This window comes from Perognathus longimembris, chromosome 12 (genome assembly GCF_023159225.1).
Source record: "Perognathus longimembris pacificus isolate PPM17 chromosome 12, ASM2315922v1, whole genome shotgun sequence".
Taxonomy (NCBI): Eukaryota; Metazoa; Chordata; class Mammalia; order Rodentia; family Heteromyidae; genus Perognathus; species Perognathus longimembris.
The window spans coordinates 17841766-17862411 of record NC_063172.1 but is presented as its reverse complement, the minus strand read 5'-3'; the positions used below and the strand labels follow the sequence as shown (position 1 = coordinate 17862411).

Sequence of the window (20646 nt, the reverse complement as noted above, 5' to 3'; positions counted from 1 at the left end):
GCAACATTCAGCTGACAATGGAGCCAAGGTATAATACTTGCATATTCTATAGGCAGGAAGATAAATGGTACTACAGAACCATTCAGGAAAGCAATTTCACATGCTTAAAACCATACATAACTTTTAAGTTACTAACGTAAACGCTATGCATTTGCTAAAAACACTCGAAAGATAAGCCCTAAATATTAATGGTACTACCTCATATTGTAAGCCTTAAAACTTTTCTTTTCTGTTGTTTTTTGTTTTTTGTTTTTTCCAGTAGTTCCTTGCAATGAATATGCACTGCACTGTCTTTAAAAAAAAAGTTGTATTTTGGTCCATTTGTGTTCTGTCATAAACAAACATTTCTCAAATGAAATGAAACCAGTTGAGGACAGAAGGTACAGAGAAGAAAAATCTCACATAATCATCAGGATATAATAAACAAGAGTGTAATTTGAGATGAGATTAAGTGCAATTTGGAGATAAAATCTTAAATTCTATGCCAGAAGTCACACTCAAGGGGTAAAAAAAAATCATATGATTAAATTCATACTGAATTATCAACTTTTTCTTTTATGTGTGGGTTGGGTATAATAATATTAACAAAAATATCCATTCCAGGCCTCATAAATTTGGTGGAAGTACAATTTGTTGTCAAATAGATATACAGACTACACTGTGCTTTAGTATTTAATCTCCACTAGCTATAAAGAGTGGTATTTTTAAAGTAGTAATGTAGAAAAATAAAGCTACCTAACTTCTATATATTATTTCATCTCTTGACAAATGAAATAACAGCAAAGTATCTTAGATTAGTATTTTACGAAAACAAAAACATGAATTGAAGAAAAAGTAAATAAAAATCAAATTTTCATGTAAGAGCTAAACTCATAGGCTTTCATCTAAGAAACTACCCAAGTTAGATAAAATGAAATTTTGAACACACTTAAAAGACCGAAGTTAAAAAATTAAAAATAAATTTTCAAAAAATATGTTTCTTTACACCTGAATGAAGAAACACTGGATTACTCTGTGCCTATTCATTTCTAGTTCGGCATCTTGCAATAATCAAAACACATTTTCTTCCTCGTGTATCCCTTTGTAAAATGGGGATAATAATGGATCCTATCATTATCATCAAAGTTGTATGGCTTTCAATGCCATACAAAAACAGTGTAAATTTCTGATGTTACTACTTTACAACTTTTCAACTTTATAATGGTGTGAAAGCAATGGAAACCAAACTTGGAATTTTGATAGTTTCGTGGATCAAGTGATATAAAGTGGACAATGGAGGGAACCTTGACTCTCTCAGGAAAATAAACAAGCGTTGCTAAACATGGATGCTAAGCAAGCTGATTGCCAAACACAATTCAACTTACAGTGTTAAACTTTTTTTTTTTTTTTGGCCAGTCCTGGCCTGAGCACTGTCCCTGGCTTCCTTTTTGCTCAAGGCTAGCACTCTGCCACTTGAGCCACAGCGCCACTTCTGGCCATTTTCTAGATATGTGGTACTGGAGAATCGAACCCAGGGCTTCATGTATACGAGGCGAGCACTCTTGCCACTAGGCCATATTCCCAGCCCTACAGTGTTAAACTTTATACTGTGGGTTTCTGGAGAAGCAATCTCACAGTTAAGTCAAGGATTATCTGAACAAATTCCTGATATGTAACAATGAACATCTATTGAGTCCTTAAAATTGTATAAAGCACATGTCATGATTCCAGCTCCATGATAACTTGTTTTGTACCTTAGGCCATGAACTTCTCATCACATGAGAACCATATGGATGATTCATATAATACCAGCCTTATCGACTCCTAGAACTACTGAGATACAATGTAAGTCAAATGTTTCTTTTTACTATAAAAGGTATTTATTATTTACATGCAAGAACATCTTACTTGCCTAACTGAAAAGTAAAACTAAACAGTCAAGATATCAGGCTGCAATTAATTTAATCTTTAGTTTACACTAAAATCAGAAATAATCGTAAACAAGACTACTTAACTAGAATTTCATCCTCAGCAAATAAAAAGCTAGAAATCAGGGGGTAATAGATAAATTTAACAACAAGAAGCAACTAACTGGAAAAAATACTACTAAAGGCACTTCAGTTCAATGTTAGGAGATATTTACTATAGGAATAAACTATAAATGCTCCCAAAGAGGGGCTGGGAAGATGGCCTAGTGGTATAGAATGCTCACCTCATATACACGAAGCCCTGGGTTCAATTCCTCAGCACCACATATATAGAAAAAGCCAGAAGTGGTGCTGTGGCTCAAGTGGTAGAGTGTTAGCCTTGAACAAAAAGAAGCCAGGGACAGTGTTCAAGCCCCAGGACTGGCAAAAAAAAAAAAAAACAAAAACAAAAAATGTTCCCAAAGAATCTTGAGAATTACTACCTAATATGGTTAATTATTTTTTAATCCACCAACAGATCTGTCCACTAATTAGGACAGAATACTGATAATACAATCACTTCTCAAGGACCTACCAGTAAACACTGTTTCACTGAAGACTCAGTCTTTTGGACATGAACCTTTCTGTAGGACACTTTCTATCCAAACTATATCCATGACTCAAGAACCACACTAAAGGCTGGGAATGTGGCTTAGCAGTAGAGTACTTGCCTGAAGCTATGGGTTCGATTCCTCCACATCACATACACAGAAAAAGCCAGAAGTGGTGCTGTGGCTCAAGTGGTAAGAGTGCTAGCCTTAAACAAAAAGAAGCCAGGGACAGTGTTCAAGCCCCAGGAATGGCCAAAAAAAAAAAAAAAATCATACTAGGTTATCGCAGGTGACATTAGAATTTGTTTTCTTACAAAAAGAAATGATACATGTTCACATATGTGGGTTGAAATGTGTTGTACTCAGTCATGTTTGGCTGATAAGAGCTGTCCCGTGAAGTTTGCTTCTCAATGACTTAGTGATCACCTCGATTTTAAGTTTTTTATATTTTAATTATATAAAATCTACCACTTTATGAGTGAAAAGCAAAACTATGTTGTTTTTATATGTTTAATATTTCTTCAAATAAATCCTATTAGGAAAAAAAAAATATCTCAGAGGAGGAGTCCAAAGGTGTAACTCCTCTGAACAATTAATGAACTGCTTAAAAAAATGAATGTCATGATGCAGCAACAGGTTTGGGGTGAAAAGGCAATGAGGGAGTTTACACAAAAGGGAGCGTGAGCAAATGCACTCGTATGTTCATTGTATATTATGTAAAAATTGAACTATATAACTCAAAGGCAAGGATGGAAGGGGAAACTGAGAAAGAAAGCACGGGTGGTACTGATCAAGATGCACTGCACTCATAACCTGGCATGGACCCGAAACCTCTTTGTATAATTATTGGGGGGAAAAAAAGAAAAATATATCTTTATCTAAAGAGTAACTGTGTTAAAGAAAATATTTTTAAATGACAAAAAGATAAAAAGCACTGAGCTCCCAAAACTGTGTTCCTAGCCTCACTGTGCTCTTTAACATGATTCTCTCACAAATACCCACAATGCTACAAAGCAATGTTCCTGTCTCATAATTCACTTTCAACAAAATTTCCACATAACAGCTTAATATTAACATTTTTCCAATATGTGAACACTTTCTGTTTGTCTGGCACTGTTCCAGACAATTGTATATCATTGCAGTGCACAAACCTGTTCTTAGGAAGTTGACATTCTAGCATGAGGAGGAAAACAAGCAATAAATAAACAAGAAAGCTTCAGACACCCAGGGCCCAATGAAGTGACATCTGAGCTGACTTTTCCACTGATCAATAACATACTATACCTTACTTGCAAAACTAAGGGAATAAGTGGCTAACAAGTTTATAGCATTATAACAACCTAAAACAAAATTACTTTTGAAAAATAAGGGGAAAATTATGTCAGGCACAAGTGGCTCACACATGTAATCCTAGCTACTAAAGCTACTAAGAAAAGAATTGAGGATCATGGATTGAAGTGAGTGTGGGCTTTAAAAAAGCCTGTGAGACTCTCATCTCTAATTAACTACAAAAAAAAAAAAAAAAGGAGCAAGTGGAGCTGTTGCTCAAGTGGTAGAGTGCTAGCCTTGAGCAAAAAAAAAGTTCAAGAACAGTACCCAGTCCCTAAGTTCAAGCTAAGCCCCAGGAAAGGCAAAAGAAAAGGAAAGGAGGGGCTGGGAATATGGCCTAGTGGTAGAGTGCTTGCCTTGCATACATAAAGCCCTGGGTTCGAATCCTCAGCACTACATAAACAGAAAAGGCTGGAAGTGACACTGTGGCTCAAGTGGTAGAGTGTTAGCCTTGAGCAAAAAGAAGCCAGGGACAGTGCTCAGGCCCTGAGTCCAAGGCCCAGGACTGGCCAAGAAAAAAAAAAAAAAGGAAAGGAAAAAGAAAAGAAAAAGGGAAAATAAAATTTAGAAGGTATAACCATTTCAATGGCAATGAGTTTAAAGCACTGAAACAATGGAGGACATGAATGTCTTCAACCTTAACCTGCAGAAATTGGAAAAGGAAAAACTACATTAACAGGAAACTATTAAGTGAACATGCCTAATCATATGCCAAATGAAATGATATTAACCATCACCATTATAAAGAGTTCAGATGAAGCCAGGTGCTGGTGGCTTACACCGGTAATGCTCAGGAGGCTGAGGTCTGAGGACTGCAGTTCAAAGCCAGGCCTGACAGGCAAGTCCATAAGGCTCTTATCTCCGATTTACCATCAAAAAGTCAAAAGCAGAACTTGGCTCTAGAGAGCTAGCCTTGAGCTGGAAAACTCAGGAACAGCTCCCAGTCCCCAAGTTCAAGCCACAGGACTAGCACAACCCCCCCCCCCGCCAAAAAAAAAAAAATCAGATCAGTGCTTTCCAAAGGTTAATATACTATAAATAACCTGACTAAGTAGGTCAGGACAGGGTTGAGAACATGACCCTTTCTGTTTGTGTTTCTAACAAGCTCCCTGATGAAGCAAATGATGCTCTGCACCTTTTAAATATTGGTGCCTGGACCACATTTAGGAGTACTGAGATCCTAGAGTCAGACTTAAACTAATCTGGGGAAAAAGGAAACCTTATAGAGGACCAACATGGGAATTAGGTTGATCTTATCTAAGAACAATAAGGGGAAAAGTCCAGACTGCAAATCTTGATGTGATTCTTCAACATTCACTGACAGGAAAAAAGAAGCCAACAAAAAAGACTATGGAAAAGTGCTTATGTATTTAAAACTACTTACTGCTGGGAATGTGGCTTAGCGGTAGACGTTTGCCTAGTATGCATGAAGCCCTGGGTTCAAATCCTCAGCACTACATAAACAGAAAAGGCTGGACGTGGCACTATGGCTCAAGTGGTAGAGTGCAGCCTTGAGCAAAAAAAAAAAAAGAAGCCAGGGAGTGCAAGTCCAAGCCCCAGGACTGGGGGGAAAAAAAAAAAAGACTATTAAAAATCCTCAGGAGGGGCTGGGAATGTGACTTAGTGGTAGAGTGCTTGCCTAGCATGCATGAAGTCCTGGGTTCGATTCCTCAGCATCACATACACAGAAAAAGCGAGAATGGTGCTGTGACTCAAGAGCAGAGTGCTATCCTTGAACAAAAGAAGATCAGGAATAGTGTCCAGGCTCTGAGTTCAAGACCCAGGACTGACCAAAAAAAAAAAATCATCAGGAAAGCTGGGTGCTGGGTGCTCATGTCAGTAATTCTAGCTACTTGGAAGGCTGAGGATAAGGAGAACTGCAGTCCAAGTCCAGCCTGAGCAGAAAGTTCATGGGACCACCTTCTCCCATAGCTTAGTGACACATGGAAGAACTGGAAATTCGGGCCAATGTGAAAAGTCCATGAGACTTCATCTCCAAGGAATAAAAATGGACACGGTGGTATGTGCCTGATACTAGCAATGTGATAGTAGCAGTAGTTCAGGCAGGTTATTTAGGAAGAAAGCAAACCCTTACCTTTAAAGTAATCCGTGCCAACCAGACACCAGTGGCTCAGGACAACCAGAAAAGACAGACATATCCAAGACTCTAGCTATAACTGTTAAATCAGTAAAAGTCAGAACTGAAGGCATGGCAAATGGTACATGCCAGACGTGAGCAAAAAAGCCAAGTGAGAGCATGGAGCCCTGAGCTCAAACCCTCCTAATCAGCACACACACAAAAATAATAGTCAGTGGCTGGAAGCACGGATCCAGTGGTATAGCACCAGCCTAGCAATCGTTAAGCCCTGAGTTCAAACCCCAGTACCACAAAAGGGGATGGGGGAGCCCCCAAGATTCAGATACAAACCTACGTAAGGGAGAAAGCATAAATTAACTGAAACACAAAAAAAGACAATGTAACTTTGGGATGAAACATGTACTTTTCTATAGCTGCTGTAGTTCCGAATAAATACTACAAAACAGTTTATTCCAAGTTCGAGGTTTCGGATAAAGCTCTTGACTTATTGACTCAAAAAGTGGTATTAAATCGGCACGTGAGGAGTTTACATCTGTCAAAAGCCCAGCAAACAAGCAAGGAAAGAAAGGCCCTTTGACTCTCCAGTTCCCACAGCCCTAAAAGTAAGGTCCTAAATCCTTCAACACCCCAGTCTGCTGCCTGTCCCCGGTAAGAATTCTTTTCCCTCTCCTAAACATCACCAAACAACACGCCAAATACCTGTCATACAACCAGAGCCGCAGCACCTTCATCAGCCCCCAGCTCTCCCATCAGAGGATAGCGAAGGCTGTCGTGTGGTGAGAAGGGGAGAAAGGAGAGGACTGGAGCAAAGCCTCGGAGGGAAGGCAGCCCGGAAGAGAGCCCCCCCCCCCAAACCCGGCGGGACCGGGCTGGGATCTCCGCTCCCCACGTGCGCCTGTAGACCCGGAGCTCCACTCACCAAGCCATCTATCTGCACTTGCTTCACGGCCGAATCTCCAGAGCCGCCTTTGCCCTTGCCCTTCCCTACTGCGCTGGCGGTGGTACTGGAAGAGGTGGCAGTCGAGCCGGTGCCTTCCTTGCGGGACGCCATCTTTCCAGCCGGACAGGAAGAAAGAGAAGCGTGAGTTGCCGGAAGCGGAAGGGCGGGCCTGACGCGACGTCACGCGCAGGTCGGGCGCTCGAGGAGCGGATCCGCGAGCAGGCCACGCCTCCCTAGCCTTCCCAAGCTTTCAGGCGGGAGCCACTGCGCAAGCGCACCACTCCTGCCTGCCGGGCCCTTACTCTTTGAATGCCCCAAGACTCAAAATAGGCTTTATTAGCATGGAGTTTACTCTCCAGTAGCAGACGACCTTAGTTACAATGTAACTCGCATGTCTGTAGCTTCTCCTGCATGGAAATACTTAAATCCTTTTACTCCCGTTTCTTACCTATCAAGGGTTGTCCTAATTCCCATTATACACATGAGGAAATTGAGCATTGTTTCTTAAGGAAACTCTGCTAATTAATAACAAGCTAAGGGGGAAGAAGGAGAGTAGAAGAATGAAGGACAAATGAAAGGAGGGGGAAATGCAGTGGTAAAATTCAATGCATATTCTACACCAAATTGAGGGAAGGGGTGGGTTGGAAGAGATAAGTGAAAATGCTGAATTGTATTCGTAAAGTGCCTTGTGTTAGAAATAGCTCGAGATGTTGGGGTGTCGCATAGCAACAAGGACACCAACTTCAGTGGACTGGAGCAAGGCAAAATTGACTTTTGCTGAAAGGTGTGCCACCAGCCAAAACTATGGAAAGCAAGTACAAAGCAGCTGTTCCTTTTTTAGCCCCTAAATCAGGCCCTGCCCCTGTCTTCACACTGGCTGAACTCAGATTCACTGTCTACAAAAGGATGTGGCTTAATTAGCAGGAGGTAATTAAACGTCAAGGAGCTTATAAACAGACATGCTCAGGAAAAAGATATGTGTAACTAAAATATAATTAGCAAGGGCCAAGTCACCTGGCCCAAGCAGGGACTTTTCAGAAAAACAATTCTCCAAGATTAACAGAAAGGAAGCAAACTAATAGAAAAGATGCTTTTTCTTACATTTGTTGAGTGGAAACTCCTATGCACAACTACTTAAAGATAAAAATCATTTTTTCAGGGCTAGGAATGGGGGCTTGGTGGTAGAGTGCTTGCCTAGCACGCATGAAGCCCTGGGTTTGATTCCTCAGCACCACACACACAGAAAAAGCTGGAAGTGGACTGTGGCTCAAGAGGTACAGTGCTAGTCTTGAGCAAAAACGAGCCAGGAACAGTGCTCAGGCCCTGAGTTCAAGCCCCAGGACTGGTAAATAATAATAAATTTTTTCAAAAACTGACAAGCTACTATTGTGTAGATTTTATGCAATTTTATATAGCAGTCTCTATTTAGATTACACAGAAATTAACTAAATATGGAAACTTGGATCCGTTACCAGGATGAGCAGCTTTTGGCTACTAGTTTTGTGTAACTTACCTAGATTACACAATAACAAAAAAAAGTATTGTTGAAGACATAAGAGATCTACTCCACAAGCCAAAGGAAAAAGTGGGCAGCGTTAGAGAAATAACTCTGACAAGTACAATTCCTAATAAGATACAGCCCCTGCCTCATAAGACTTCTTCCAGGCTTCATTCAAGTACTGGCATGTGCCACCAAGGGACAGCTGCTGCTTGCCTTCTCCAGGAGGGACCACATCTCCACCTTTTACCCCTAATGACGAAGCCCCTTGCCAGCAGGAAGTAGCCAGAGAGAGTTGGCGCCTTTTTTAATAATTATTAAAGGGTCAGAATGTAAGGTTCACCTAAGGGAGGGCTCCATGCAGATGCCCGCACCTGCTTACGTCTGTGCCCAGTACCTGAGTTATCTAGGTAACTGGCAACCTGGAAGCAGTTACCTCTTCCTTCTCTGAGGTCATATCCAATCCACCTGGCCATATCTCCCATCTTTTCCTATATAATCCAGCTCAACACGGTCCTCTCTCTTTCCTATTCTCTCTTACTCTCTCTTGCTCTTTTCTCTCTTTTTCCTTTCTTCCTTCCCCTCTGTCTCCCCACGCCTCCATCTTGTGTGGGCTGGCAATTTGCTTTTGCCCCAATAAACTCCTTTCTGCCTGAACCATGTGGTAGGTTTCCTTTCTGGTGAACCTTACAGAAGGGTAATGCAGAACACACTACCTACAACTCATGCTGACTTGAGACATAACTCTGAAAATATATATGTATGTATATGTACATACACATATGTATAATCTTTAAAGGAATATTGCCAGGTACTTGTGGTTCCTGCCTGTAATCCTAGCTGGTACTGAGGGTCAAGGATTAAGAGTTAAAGCCAGTTAGGGCAAGAAAGTCCATGAGACTTTTATCTCCAATTAACAAGCAAGAAACGGGAAGTGGAACTGTGACTCAAGAGGTACAACACTAGCCTTAATCCCCAAAAGCTCAGGGACCGAGCTCAGGCTCTGAGTTCAAGCAAATAAGTATAAGGAGACTGAAGAATAGAGAGGAGAAAGAAGACTGGCTAAAAACCTTGGCACTCAAAGAGCACTATAATGGTTATCTTCCAGAATTTGTATGTATCATATGTATTCTACACTTGGACATGAAGTGCAATAACCTATAAATAGCTACAAACAGAGACAAAGAAAATCCGTATCTACAACAAAAGCCTGTTCTTTGCACACTTCCAGTGAGGACCATGTGGGAGGTTTGGACTTCCACCCTTACCAGCAGTGATGGGGTACCATGTCACTCCTCAATGGAGTGAGGAGGCCTAGAGAAGAAGTCAGGATTTTATTCTAGGCAAAAGGTAGTGAGGTAGCCCTGTGCTGTGGAGAACAATCATGGGAGTCTTTTACCTGTTTCTATCCCTCTACTATTTCTATCTTGGAGACACAATGTCCCCTGCAGTTCCTAGCCCTCTACTAGAAACAAGGAACCACCTCTACACCAAGCATCTCAAGGGAGGCCCAGTGAACATATTTAGTGTTACAGTACCCTAGAGAAGAGTAATAAGAATTCGCTTCCCGTTTCCATTGCCTGTTCCCTGTGTCAAAGGAAACCAACTAAACTAGGTCTCAAAAAGGCCCAGAAGGGTTGGGAATGTGGCCCAGTGTTAGAGTGCTTGCCTAGCATGCACAAAGTCCTGGGTTCAATTTCCAGAAAAAGCAGCAAGTGGCACTGTGCCTTAAGTGGTAGAGTACTAGCTTTGAGCAAAAAGAAGCCAGGGACAGTGCTCAGGCCCTGGGTTCAAGCCCCAGGACTGGAAAAAATTTAAAATAAAATAAAATTATAAAATGAAAAACTCAGTAAGAGTGCTTGCCTCATATACATGAAGCCCTGGGTTCAATTCCCCAGCACCACATATACAGAAAATGGCCAGAAGTGGTGCTGTGGTTCAAGTGGCATAGTGTTAGCCTTGAGCAAAGAGAAGCCAGGGACAATGCTCAGGCCCTGAGTCCAAGGCCCAGGACTGACAAAAAAAAAAAAAAAAAAAAAGAGGAAAAAATAAAAAATAAATAAAATGAAAAATTCAAAATGGAAATGAAATGGGAGAATAGTACTTAACGACAGATTAATAAAATGAAAAATGGTGATGCCATTATGAAAAATAGTATGGAAATTTCATATGATCTAGCAAGGTTGCCTCCAGGTATATATATCCCAAAGAACTGAAAGCAGAGACTCAAACATTATTTGTATAACAATGTCCATTACAACATTATTCATAATAGCCAAGTTATAAAAATATCTACAAAGTATTAAATATTATTCCATACAAATATGGTTTTACTTATGAGATTTCTAGAAGTCAAATCCATTTAAAATAAAATAGATGAATGTGGAAATACAAATTTGTGTGATAAATATAGCTGTATTACTACTAAGAGGAAAGTTTACAGCTAAGTACCTATGTTAGAAAATAAAAAAGGTCTGAAATCAATAATCAAAGCTTTGTTTTCATATTCCTAGGGAGAAAATAAAACAGCAAAGCAAACCTAAGACAAACAGATGAAAAGAACTGACATACTACCTCTGAATACAGAATACACTCCATGTACTCTCTCACACTAATATGGTTGGTCACAACTATTAAATTACATTTCTTCTCCCTGGAAGGAAGTTTTATATTGGAAGCATTAAGTTCAAAGGGGGATATTCATTTACTAGACAACTCAAATTTACGTGCATTCCAAATAAGATGTTCTTTGTTTTCTCTGTGACAGTAACTAACATTTTAGCATAATTCTGTAGGTGATAGGAATATTCCAAACTTTGTTAAAGGCAAAGAGACAGGAAGAAGAGAATAGTGGAAAAATACCCAAACCAAGCGGTGGGCCCTACTCATGTGCAATTCAAGCACAGAGCCTGGAAACAGAGGATAGCCTACCACATCTGAGTGAAAAAGTGAAAAAACAAACACTTTGACTAGTTTTTCAGTGTGGCATAAAAACTCTACGGATTTGGAAAACACAGCCCAGTGAATGCCAGTCTGTGACCAGTATGTGCCTTCGAAACAGCCAGTATTTCAGTTATTTTCCCCTTATTTAGCCAAAGCTGACTTACAAACCTGTTTCAAGTGGGTAAAATGAAAGATCAAGTCGCCAAGATGAGCCAAATGATTTTTAAATGCCACTTTCTTCATATTCTGTACTGAAATAAAGCAAGTGATCTTTTTCATGTTACAATTTCTTATTCAGATATTGACTGCTTTCACACCTCTGTAGAATGCCAAGTTCCTTGAAGATCTGACAGTATGGGCTCTAAGCTGAGCTGTGCATTTAATAATGGAGCAGAATGACATGAAACATTGCTGTTCAGAGTTCCCAGACAATCTCCACGGAACCAGATAACTAACTGTCTTGGTGGGAAGGAACTAAGCAGAATAATCTGACCATCTGTTTCCTATTTTTTCCTGAAGACACTATGGATTCATGGCAAGCAACTTTCTAGTACCTATCATATACAAAGGAAGTAGGACTGGCAGCATAGTTCAAATGGTAGGACATAGTACTTGTCCCTGAGTTCACTCCCCAGTACCACAAAAATAAACTTAAGAAAAGAAACACAATAGAAGAATATAAAAGAGAAACGGGACATGTAAATTAAAACAATGGAAGTAAAAGAGTATCCTTTTCAAAAAAAGTTTTTAATAAAAGGTTGTATAATGATTACATGTTCTTATCTCTTCTGTGCAGACTGTCTTCTGGAGAAAGGACATAGATAATGATCTTTCTTCCCTTTCTTCCTTTTTTTCCTTCCTTTCTTTCTTTTTCCTTCTTTGCTTTCTTCCTTTCTTTCTCTTTTCCTTCCTTTCTTCCTTCCTTCCATTCTGAAAAGCCATAGTCTATTATCTTTATAAGTTCCTGTAGGAAGACTGTATTTTTATGCAGTCATGTTTTGGCAGCTCCCAGTAGAGCAAATGAGCCACTCCTTGGGGACTCACAAACAATAGGAAATAAGAAATGATTAGGAACTGAACCCTCCAACATCACTCACTCATTGAGGAAGGATCAGAAAGCTTCGCTGCTTGGAAGCAAGAAGAAGATAATAACTGTCACTTCTTAGGGAGGATGATCATATATCAACATAATTCATGAGCTAGGTTGAAGACACAAAAATTAGAAACCTAATTAGGCAAAGTCAGGAGAAGCAATTTTGTACTGGCCAGCTTTCAGTCACTGTTGTAAAATACCCGAGAAAAACAATTTGAAAAAAAGGAAGGGTAGATTTTGGCTCATGGTTTCAGAGGCTTAAGTTTATACTTTCTTGGACCAGTTGCTTCCTCGATGGCAGCGTAATGTATCATAGGAAGAATGCACAGCACCAGAACTCTGTTCATTTCAGGGGAAATAAAAGAGACAGGAAATATCTGGGTGCTCAATATCCTCATCAAGACACTCACCCAATGACCTAACTTTGCTCAAGACCGAACTGTGACCATCTCTCAGTAGTGCCACAGTCTTAGTGACCAAGCCCTTAACCTAGCCTTATTCAAACCGTGAAAATATGTAAGTAGGTGAGAATTACAATTCCAAATTAATTCATATTTTTCCTTTGGTAAGAGAAAGCAATTTGACTTAAGGCATTAAGCACTTTGCTTGATGATGAAGTCAGGTAAGAATGATGTCTTGCCTGCATCCAGTCTCTTCATCAAGGATAAGCAAAGCATACACACAGAACATGTTAAATATTTTTAAATTAAGGCATTATACAGGTAACACATTTATAACAAACTTTAGGAGTATTTGTCCTAGATTTGACAAAGATTCCATCAAGAATAATTTGGGCTATAAGCAAAACAACAAGTAAACAATAAATAAAACATATTTTAAACAATAAGGCTCTGTATCAAGTAACTGGCTGTATAGAAGAGGAATTCATTCTGTCTTTTACAATGTTTTGATCTGTACACAGACTGATACTATAATTCAAAATAGTAACCAAAAGCAATTGATACAATGTACTTCTTTTTTATATTGTTTATTGCAAGAAAAAAATTCCCAAAGCTTTCACTTTATTCTGGTTGGGATCAATTTAACTCATATATTTAACAGTTTAACCCCTTTTTTACCCATATGAGGAATGAGACAGAGGTTATGCCTTGAAGAACTAAGTGATTTGTTCAGTATGCCTAAAGGTACAAGAGAGAGGATAAGGTGAGAGCTAATAAAAAGAAAGTAATATTTATTTATATATAGGACTCAACATGTGAAACTTTTCTATATGTTTGTTAAAATAATAAGTTTTAAAATGACATTTGACCTTTCCATCCTAGTATTTTGATTATGACTTACTGATCAATATTAAAACAAAGTGATCATGCACTGACAAAATTTGAGAACATTCTAAGGGTGACTTTTATTTTGTATAATATCGTGTAACTAATACCTCATATTGGTGTAATGCAATTATAAACACTGGCCTTTGAAATAATATTCTACTGAATTATTGAAAGCATGTTTGATTTCTTGCCACCAGGAGTTCAGTTTCTGCCCTAAAGTCCTGCTGTTTAAAAATATACACGAAATCCTGAGTGAAAGAGTTGTCAACATTTTGTTCAATATAAATAAATAGTGGTTTTAGAAATCCTTTTAAAGCAGTCTTCTGACATAATGGTCAATCTTTAAACTTCTTTAAGTAACAATAATAATATTTGCTTACCTAGAGCAGTTTTATAAGGCTTCATTAATCTTCTAAAATGCTTTGATGAGTTAAAATGAATGACCCCCATACACTATAAATGTCCCTACTCATTTCAGTTATGATTTAATTAAATTTCAAAAGGCAATTTGTTTTCCATCAGAGTAAAGTCAAACATTTTTTTCTCATGGCTGCTACTTCTTAATTTTCTACTCTCTACCAACTTTGTTTTCACCACTTTAATTAATACCATTAAACGTTTTTGTAGGGACTAGGAATGTGGCTTAGCAGTAGAGTGCTTGCCTAACGTGCATGAAGCCCTGGCTTCAATGCTCAACACCACATAAACAGAAAAATCTTGAAGTGGTGCTGTGGCTCAAGAGATAGAGTGCTAGCCTTGAGCAAAAGGAGGCCAGGGACAGTGCTCAGGCCCTGAGTTCAAACCCCAGGACTGGAAAAAAATTTTTTTTATAGTAAAGCACCAATGAAGAGCTCTTTTGAAATCTGCTATAGTGAATTACTAAATTCTTTTCAATTCACCTCCAAAGAAACTGATGCAGTAAACATACCAATCTAATTTTATAGTCTTCTTAGAGTCTTCTGATTTAGATACTTCTTGGCTATACTGTCTGATTAAGAAAGGTCCTTAATAAGCAGAAATACCTTGAAATGTTTCTTTTGGTGCTGAAGATAGAACCCATGATCTTGCATGTGCTGCACAAGTGTTCTACTGTTGTGTATGCATACCCTGTCTTTGTAACATTTTTTTCTAAGAGATAGGTCCTTTGTCATTTGACCTGAAGAAATAACTCACTACTGCTAACAGAAACCTTGTTTGCTTTCCTTAATTGACAACAGTGTGATACTAACATTTTCTTTACATTTGTGGTCCAAGCATAAGAGAGTATTACTTAACTAATTTTTCTTAAAAGAAGATATATCCCACTGACATACCAGATTCAAATCTAAACGTTACCCTTTCGTATGTCAAAAAGGTTGTATTTACTTTAGCCAGAAAGAGTGGCTCAAGCCTGTAATCCTGGTTAGCAGTGAAAGCTGGCCATAAAAGTTTGAGAAATTCCATCTCAACCAATGGCTGAACAGCTCATGTATATAGAGTCATCCAAAACTATGGAGAAAGGACAAAGGCATGGTAGAGTGCCCTCTTCATATCAGTGTCACAGGGGAGAACAAATAGGAAAACCACAGTCCAGCCCAGGCAGAAAGCAAAACAAAACCCTAACTGGAAAATACCCAATGCAAAAAGGGGCTAGCAGAGTCACTCAAGTGATAGAGTGACTGCTTATCAAACAGAAAGCATTCAGTGCAAGCCCCAATACTGCTACAAAATGGGAGAATTGTTTTTCATTTGAAAACATTATACTTTTAAGAGAAAACTTAGAAACTAGGACTTTTTTTTACTATTCATTCATATGAACTTTATTTTTTTTCGTATTTATTGTCAAAGTGATGTACAGAGAGGTTACAGTTTCATACGTTAAGCCTTGGGTACATTTCTTGTACTGTTTGTTACCTCCTCCCTCATTCCCTCCCTCCCCTTCCCCCCTCCCACAGAAACGAGGACTTTTAACTTGATCAAAAGAAGAGCAATTGAGGCTGGGAATGTGGCTTAGCGGTAGAGTGCTTGCCTAGCATGCATGAAGCCCTGGGTTCGATTCCTCAGCACACATAAAGAGAAAAAGCCAGAAGTGGTGCTGTGGCTGAAGTGATAGAATGCTAGCCTTGAGCTAAAGGAAGCCAGGGACAGTGCTCAGGCGCTGAGTTCAAGCCACAGGACTGGAGAAGGAGGAGAGAGAGGAAGAGGGAAGAGGAGGAAGAGGGAAGAGGAGGAAGAGGGAAGAGGAGAAGGAGGTTGAGGAGGGAGAGGGAGGAGGAGGAGAAAGAGGGAGGAGGAGGAGCAGCAGGAGCAGCAATTGTAAGGTAATCACTCACTAACATCAAGGTCTCACCAAGGAAACCTGTCAATATAAACATCTCATGTCAAACCAATAAGCATTACAGAATAAGCTTTAACTTTTTCAATTAGGATTGGATTTGGCTGCTTATAGAAGAAATTTAAATGATACTTTAAAAAAAAACCCACGTAGGAAGTTCTTTTTCCTTCCTCTACAAGGCATCTAGGTTTCTTCTCCTATCTACTTTGCCAGACTTAGGCTACAGCTTCCATCTTGGTGACCTCACAGTTTATAATCAGAGACTCAGATTGTATTCACCACACCTAAACTCTAAGGACTAGAAAGGAAAGAGGGGAACTCCTTAGTGTCTCCTGCCAAAGGATGCCTTTCAGTAGACTTCCCATAAGTCCTTGCAACACTTACTCTTACAAATCTTTGGCTCAAATTTCATCATGTGGTAAGAACTGCTGCACAGAGGCTAGGAAACTGATTCTCTTACAGGGCACAAATCAGGTTAGGGAGTAAAATCAGGATTGGTTCTATCAAGAAGAGGACAAAAAGCCAGGCACAGGTGGCTCTCATATCTCTAATCCTAGCTACTCAGAAGGCTAAGATCTGAAGATAGCAGGTCAAAGCTAGCCAGGGGAAGAAAAGTTGTGAGACTCCTATCTCCAGTTAACCACCAGAAAACTGGAAGTTGAACTGTGGTGCAAGTAGTAGAACTTGAGCCTTGAATTGAAGAGCTCAGGGACGGTGTCCAGACCCAGAGTTCAAGCACCAGGACTGACAAAAACCCCCACTAGCAACTACCAAAAACCAAAACCAAGACAAAACAAACAACAACAACAACAAAAAAATAAGAGGACAAAGAGTCCTTGGAAATTTCCTTTGGTGGTTTTGTGGGAAAGGATATATAACCATTAAAAGTAATAAATGAGAGTTCTGCCAATTGACTTTCAGTGTGCGTTTCTACAAGGACTGTTAGGTAAGACAAGTGAAATCCATAGGAATGATAAAATGTGATTTCGTTTTGTATAATAGAAACTATATGTGTATGTCTATATGTGTGTATATGATATATAACTATGTGAACCAGGAAACTGCAGAAAGATACATAATACTCTGCCAGTGTGTTATTTGTATAATGGAAGAGAAAGCAAACAGCATTCTATCCCACTTGTTAGAATAAGTATTCATTATTTCTGTAATTTGTAAAACAAAAAATATTTTATCAAATGTGACACCTTTAGATGTAACCTTTAATGGGACTTCTGACACATAAAAATTTCACTGGAATCTATCCTTGAGCATCTTAATGCAAAATTAAATAGGATCTCAAAACAAAGCAGTTTACCTATCTTATTCTAAAATGCATATTTATATAGCTAAATTATTTATTTAGAAAGCATGTTGGCTGCATAATTTAGGAAGAATATATTATTCTTTTGGAGATAATGAATGTTAACAAATATTTATAAATATTTAGATATGAATACAAAGCAGAAGAATACTACAATAGGCATCTTAAATTCTCTAATCTTTATGAAATTAAACAAAGCTATACTTAATAATTATGAAATTCAATAAAATAACCCTTATGAACTATACCTAATGTTTACCTATTTCAATCCATTTAGGCAATGAATCGTTCATGCAAAAAAATCACATTTGAGAATTAGACCTTTCAGAATAAATCATTTCAATGTAAACTTGCTTCATCAAAATTTTATAAAGAAAAGAGATCTTCCAAAGTATGCACAACAATATCAAGTTGCAAATGATATTGGATCCAGCCAGATGTGTATGTTCTATGTGGCATGGAAAATTTCATATAGAGACCAAGGAAAAAAGCTAAAAGGTGGTGCTGCTAAGGCATCATTGCTCCTGCGCTCTGTAGCCACTTTTATCAATTTTTAGTAATTATATTACAATAATTTTAAAAAAGTTATTTGAAATTACATCCAAATGGTTCCTTCCATAATGACAATTATTTGGCTTTTTCTTAGGTTGTGGCCAAATAGATTTGTTACTGGCATTTTGACAAAAGTGTATTAAGTAGAGCACTTAATGAACATATCATACGATTAACCAATGGTGTCCTACCGCAAGAGGTCACGCAGGGACATTAATGAGCATAATGGGAGATTTTAATAAATGTCACTTTTTCTGTGTATTTACTGTCTGTTAATTTTTCATAAGTAGATGCAAATTCTCAACAAAAAAAGGAAAATACCATATGTGGAGGTTTCTAGGGTCTAAAGTTAAAATTTGGGGGTGGAGGGGACCATATTCATGTAGCTTATTGTTAAAGTTGTTGTATTAGTTGTTAATCCCTTAGTGTGAAAGGACAGTCCATATAGGATTTGGCAATATCTCTATCTCAGGCATCCTTTCCACTAGGGGATGGATCTTGGAACTTCAAATAAGTACAGACTACTGTAAGACCCCTCTTCTTTAATACTTGTTTTGAATAAGGAACAAGTACATTAAACAATCACACAAGAACTTTTTCTGCATATCCTGGGATCATATTTTAATAAACAACATGGTAATAGAAAACTCTAGTTAAAACTTAATAATCACCATTACAGGCTGTTTGTGTAACAAAGATAGGTGTGCAAATTTGCACTGTCATATTCAATAAAATTGTAGTTTAATAAACTAAATAATACGGGGCTGGGAATATGGCTTAGTGGTAAAGTGCTCGCCTTGTATACATGAAGCCCTGGGTTCGATTCCTCAGCACCACATATATAGAAAAAAGCCAGAAGTGGCGCTGTGGCTCAAGAGGTAGAGTGCTAGCCTTGAGCAAAAAGAAGCCAGGGACGGTGCTCAGGCCCTGAGTCCATGCCCCAAGACTGGCAACAAAAACAAAACAAATAAACTAAACTAAATAATATGGTAGAATATAACTCAAACCTATATAGTGATGTGTCACTTTTTTTTTAAATAAACATAGCTAAGGAGCAAGTAGATAAAACTAGGTAGCAGATGTGAGCCTTTTCAAAAGCTTTAATTAAAATTGGTGTGGTATCATTTCTCCATGGTGAAAATATAACCAGTGTCAGGATTTTGAATACAGGAATAAAGAGAAAATTCAAGTTGGAAAATACGGAACGATTAAATTCAAGGACAATGACTCCAACTCTATAATATTTTTTCCTGACTTTAAATTCCTAAATTGATTTGCAGTTAAATGAAAGCAGCCATCTAAGCAATTTGCTGGGACTCTGGTTAGGCCTAACATTAAAAAAGATGTTAGTTCCAATTTCATAAACCTATAAATTGAAATAAAACCCCAAATGCAAACAATACATTTCAATCACATTATAAATCATTTTTCTGTGAGAGTTCTTTCAATCGTTAGCCAAAAGTAGATCTGGGACAGATTCCAGGCCAACACAAAAATGTAAAATTCCATACTTATCCCTTCTTTGGTTATTTTTCTCAAAGAGGATACTCAGCAGTTAAACAAACTCAAAATTCTCCAATTCATTCTATTTACTAATCAAGTTGACCAATTAAATCTTAAACTACAAATCAGGTATGCAGCTATATTTCTGTCATTAGTCCAGGCATAGTTGTTTTATGTCAGAAAAATATATATGTGCGTGTGTGTAGTGTTATATACATTATATATGTATATATATACATGTGTAGTTATATATATATATATAACCCAAACTAGGCACTCGAGGCTCAAGCCTGTAATCCTAGCTACTCAGGAGGCTGAGAGCTGATGATCAAGGTTCAAAGCCAACTTAGACAGGAAAGTTCATGAGATTGCTATCTCTAATTAACAACCCCAAACTCAGAAGTGGAGCTATGGTTCAAGGGGTCCATTGTTAGCCTTCAGCAGAAAAGCTCATGGGCAGCGCCTGGACCCTGAGTTCAAGCCCTAGGGCTGGCATAAAAACAAACAAAAACAGCAAATCTGGAGCCAGTTTGATGAGAAGCTGATTCCAGCTTCCCTGGGATTTGACCAACTCCAAGAAGGAAGGTTAGAGACAGAACCAGGATGCAAGCTCGGAGTCTCTGGGTCCAGAAAATCACCTCTTGGAGTTTTCTCCTTGGATTTGAGTCCCTACAATGGCATGAAGATGGGGCACAGGTACCAAGCGGTGGGGGGCCTTTAAGGTGACTGGCAACTCCAGAGAAGGCTTCGTTTCCAGTGGAGCGCAGTAAGGACCAGTGAACCGCAGGCAGATGACTCCTGGGTTCCAGACACGAATACACCACGTGCTCTTGGTAAACCAACTTTTTTTTCCTTTTTTTGGAAAGCAGCCAGTACAAACCTCCAATGTTGGCTGTCCAATCTGGGGCTCCTTCCACAGGACAATGCCTGGAACACATTAAGGCTCAATATTACCTACCACTGAGTATTTTTATATTGCCAGCCTCCCACAAGCTACTTCACCCCAGCTTGCCCAGCGCGCGGTTTTTTTTTTTTTTTAATGCAGAGGCAAGCCTGCGCATGCGCAGACTTGGCTGCCTCATTTCAACGCGCCGGGTTGGCGGGGTTGGGGGTGGGGGGGAAACCAAGGCAAATCTCCGCCTCTGAGAGCCCGCCCCTTAAAGGGGCGTGGAGATCCCAGCCAAGCGCTGGGCCTGGGAATGGTACGTCATTCCGGGGGGAGGGGCCGGGTCTGGGAAGTGGAGGCGTTGACTTCCGGGGTCAAGATCT

General features: G+C 39.0%; 1 protein-coding gene across 1 annotated transcript in view; it reads right to left on the bottom strand.

The window, feature by feature from the left end:
* Nucleotides 1-7014, bottom strand: part of Eif3h (eukaryotic translation initiation factor 3 subunit H) — an 83696-nt gene extending 76682 nt beyond the window's left edge. Inside the window, exon 1 of the mRNA XM_048358423.1 lies at nt 6844-7014. Coding sequence (XP_048214380.1) covers nt 6844-6975 — 132 coding nt within the window. The 5' untranslated portion in view covers nt 6976-7014. The remainder of the gene's footprint in view (nt 1-6843) is intronic.
* Nucleotides 7015-20646: the final 13632 nt, after the last annotated feature.